We start from the raw sequence: 3809 nt of genomic DNA, 5'->3' as shown, positions 1-3809 counted from the left end.
AAGAATCCCATCCTGAATTCCTAATCCAGGCTTCAAAGTGGCTGAAAATATCAATTTATAAGCCATGTTTGTTGTAAATAAATTACAAATATCCCATTCAATTCCATGGGATGCATGGAATGTCCTGAGTAGGAAGAATCAAAAGCCAACAGTGGATCCCAATAATCCCACCCTGAACTAAAGGAAAGGATCGAAATCCACCAGTGGACGATCCCAAGAATCCCATCCTGAATTCCTGAATTCCTAATCCAGGCTTCAAAGTGGCTGAAAATATTAATTTATAAGCCATGTTTGTTGCAAATAAATTACAAATATCCCATTCAATTCCATGAGATCCATGGAATGTCCTGAGTTGGAACGATCAAAAGCCAACAGTGGATCCCAAGAAGCCCACCCTGAACTAAAGGGAAGGATCAAAATCCACCAGTGAACGATCCCAAGAATCCCACCCTGAGCTGGAAGGGAAGGATCAAAATCCACCAGTGGACGATCCCAAGAATCCCATCCTGAACTAAAGGGAAGGATCAAAATCCACCAGTGGATGATCCCAAGAATCCCACCCTGAGCTGGAAGGGAAGGATCAAAATCCACCAGTGGACGATCCCAAGAATGCCACCCATCATTCCTGAATTCCTGATCCCAACAAAGAGCCAAAGACAGGGAACTGCCTCAAATCCCGTTCATTCATCCCAACGCTCTTCTCCTGCAAACCCTGCCCAGGCAGCAGAGCCCGAAGCTGAGCAGGATCCCGGCGATGACGCCGCTGCCGATGCCCAGCACGGCCTCGTGGAACCACGGCTGCTCCCAAAATTCCCGCTGCCGCTCCGGCCCCGCCGCGCCGCTGCCGTTCCCCGGCGCCTCCACCGCGCCGGCCGCCAGCTGCTGCTCCCACGTCAGGGATTTCTGGAAGTCCAGGTCCACCAGGCCCCTGGGGAACACCCTGAGGCCGAAGTAGATCCTCTTGACCAGCTGGAAGGAGCTCAGCACCTGCACGTCGCAGAGGTAGGTGCCGGAATGCGACTCCAGAGCCGGCGAGAAGCGCAGGGAAGGGCTGGGGTTGCGGAAGGGACGGAACAGGAGGTCGTTGGTGGTGATGAGCCCGCGGGCGAACTTCCAGGTGTAGCCGAAGTTTTGTCCCTCCAGGCTGGCGGTGTCCGGGGAGAGGCAGGTGAGCTGGACGGGATTTCCCTCGGGAATGCTGAGGTGCTGCAGCCCGCAGATCCAGCCGCTGAGGCAGCGGGAGCGCGCCAGGGAGCAATTCCGGCGCTCCCCGGCCGGGCTGACCTCGCAGAGCTGCTCCTCCTTCACGCCCAGCCCGCAGGTGACGCTGCAGGGAGTGGAGTTCACGGCCACCACGGCCTTCAGCCCCAGCGGGGCGGGCTCCGAGCCCGAGGGGGGCTCCAGTCCCGAGGGAGGCTCCAATCCTGAGAGGGGCTCCGAGCCCGAGGGAGGCTTTGAACTTGAGCCCGAGCCCAAACCCGAGGGAGGCTCCGGGCCCGAGGGAGGCTCTGATCCTGAGGAAGGCTCTGAACTTGAGCCCGAGGGAAGCTCTGATTCTGAAGGAAGCTCCGATTCTGAGGGAGGCTCCGAGGCTGAGCCCGAGCCCAAGCCCGAGGGAGGCTCTGAGCCCGAGGGAGGCTCCGAGCCTGAGCCCGATTCCGAGGGAAGCTCTGAGCTCGATTCTGATCCCGAGGGAAGCTCCGATTCCGATGGAAGATCCGAGCTCGATCCCGATCCCGACGGAAGCTCAGATCCCGAGGGAAGCTCAGATCCCAATCCTGAGGGAAGCTCTGAGCTCGAGGGAAGCTCAGATTCCGATCCCAAGGGAAGCTCTGAGCTCGATCCCGATCCCGAGGAAAGCTCAGATTCCAAGGGAAGCTCCGATCCCGATGGAAGCTCTGATCTCAGTCCCGAGGGAAGCTCAGATCCCGAGGGAAGCTCAGATTCCGATCCCAAGGGAAGCTCAGATCCCGAGGGAAGCTCCGATCCCGAGGGAAGCTCCGATCCCAGTCCCGAGGGAAGCTCCGATCCCAATCCTGAGGGAAGCTTCAATCCCAATCCCGAGGGAAGCTCCAATCTCAGTCCTGAGGGAATCTCCTCCGCTCCCGAGGGAAGCGCCGCTGGAATGCCCAGGGCGCACAGCAGGATCACCACGATAGCGCCCCGCTCCATCTCCAGGTGTTCCTGTGTCCAAGCTCAGCACTCCAAAGGCCCCGGAGTCGTTCCGTGAATCCTCCAGGTTCTTCGGGATGGCTCTGGCATCCCAGCAGATCTAATCCTTTCCACCTGGGAAAATCCTCCCCGATGTGGAGCTGGAGGCACAACTAAAAAAAGACACAGCACGGCTGTTACTGGATCCAGCAGGGCGGGAATTCCAGGAATTCCAGCGGGAATTTCTTTAAACAGGACAGCAGGATGTTCTGATCCATCAGATCCAATCCAACCCTGCCCAAATTCCATCAGTTTTGGGCGTGTTCGGCAATTTAAGAGCGAAGCTCCCCCCTCTCTGTAGGACTGCCCACATTATTTGAGATGGATTTTATTTTGGATGGATTTCCGCTGGAAAAGGAGCGGCTCCAGTTTCATTTTTCCCACCAAACTCCAAATTTCCAGCGGGAATCCCTGCTGGGATCTCCCAAACAACGCTGTGGAAGTGTGAGGCAATCCCAATTCCTCACGGAGGCCGCATCCAATCCCGATTTACACAAACACATCCCAGAGTCCGGAGCACTGCCCAAATCCAACCCCAACATTCCAACCTCTGTTTGGGCCGATCCATGGGAATCCAGGGCGGTCTGAGCCGAGCTGGCTCCGCTCGCTCCGTGCCCACACCAGGCCCTGGAGCTGCTCCCATGGGAGCGACTCTGATGTCACAGCCGGGGCACAACGGCCCCCAACATTCCAAGGAAGAACCCTCGGGCAAGGCCGAGCAAATCCTGGGAGCTGACGGCTCTGAGATCTCCGGGAGAGGATCTGGATAAAATTCCCAGCCTTGGAAGGAGCCACAGGAGTTGGGAGAGCTCCCAGAGCCCTCATTCCGGAGGGATCCGACCCAAATCCTCCACTGCTGGATCCACAGGGATCGTTCCCACGCTGCCATCCCGGGAAAACGCTCGGAGAGGAGATTCCAGAGGGATCCAGGCGGTGCTCAAGCATCCCAAAAAAATAACGCACTGCTGAAGTGTTCTTCTCTGGAAAATCCAGGTTTTTGGTGGGAAACCCCCCACGGTTCTATGGAACCACGTTCTCCTTCATTTTTTGACCACAATTTTATGGAAAAGGCATCCCATAATAATCAGTCTCCTGATGGGCGTCCCTGGATTCCCACAGGGATTTCTCCCACACGTAAAGAACATCTGGACCCGCTTCCCTTCCTTACAATCCCTGAGTTGAACTGAAGAATTCCGAAAGCTCCAGGAGGATTTTCCACCCTCAATCCCCCCCCTGGAGCCGCCCTCCTCTCCCAGCTCCGAGTGCATCCAGGGATCCGGGAATTCCAGACTGGTTTGGGTGGGAAGGGACCTCAAATCCCAGCGATTCCACAACCCCAGGATGCTCCAAACCCATCCAGCCCGGCCTGGGACACTTCCAGGGACGGGGCAGCCACGGATCCTCTGGGAATTCCATTCCCTGAGCACTCAGGGTTTGGTTTACTCCAGATTTACTCCAGATTTACTCCTCTCCCTTCAAAAAAAACCAACCCAAAATACTCTAAAAGCCCCAAACACGGCGGGCTTGGAAGATTCCCGAATTCCAGCGTGACAGGAACGCCCAACTTTTCCATGGAAAAGCCAAGATTTACCCGTGGG

At 56.6% G+C, this 3809-nt stretch overlaps 1 protein-coding gene across 1 annotated transcript; it reads right to left on the bottom strand.

Annotated features, from left to right (window-relative positions):
• Window positions 1–604: 604 nt before the first annotated feature.
• On the bottom strand, window positions 605–3368 carry TMEM81 (transmembrane protein 81). The gene is made up of 2 exons (XM_063418147.1): window positions 2104–3368; window positions 605–1434 (listed from the first exon to the last, which is right to left on the bottom strand). The coding sequence occupies exons 1-2, from the start codon at window positions 2170–2172 to the stop codon at window positions 685–687; spliced, it is 819 nt and encodes a 272-aa protein (XP_063274217.1). The 5' UTR covers window positions 2173–3368; the 3' UTR covers window positions 605–684.
• Window positions 3369–3809: the final 441 nt, after the last annotated feature.

Source organism: Prinia subflava, chromosome 23 (assembly GCF_021018805.1).
Source record: "Prinia subflava isolate CZ2003 ecotype Zambia chromosome 23, Cam_Psub_1.2, whole genome shotgun sequence".
NCBI classification, from domain to species: domain Eukaryota; kingdom Metazoa; phylum Chordata; class Aves; order Passeriformes; family Cisticolidae; genus Prinia; species Prinia subflava.
This window is presented reverse-complemented; position numbering and strand designations above follow the sequence as displayed.

Excerpts from the sequence above, each read along its gene's own strand:
- TMEM81 (XM_063418147.1), bottom strand. The coding sequence starts at position 2,172 with ATGGAGCGGGGCGCTATCGTGGTGATCCTGCTGTGCGCCCTGGGCATT. Across the intron at positions 1,435-2,103 it reads CAGCGGCGCTTCCCTCGGGA|CCCCTCTCAGGATTGGAGCC; the intron begins GCGGAGGAGATT and ends TCGGGCTCGGAG.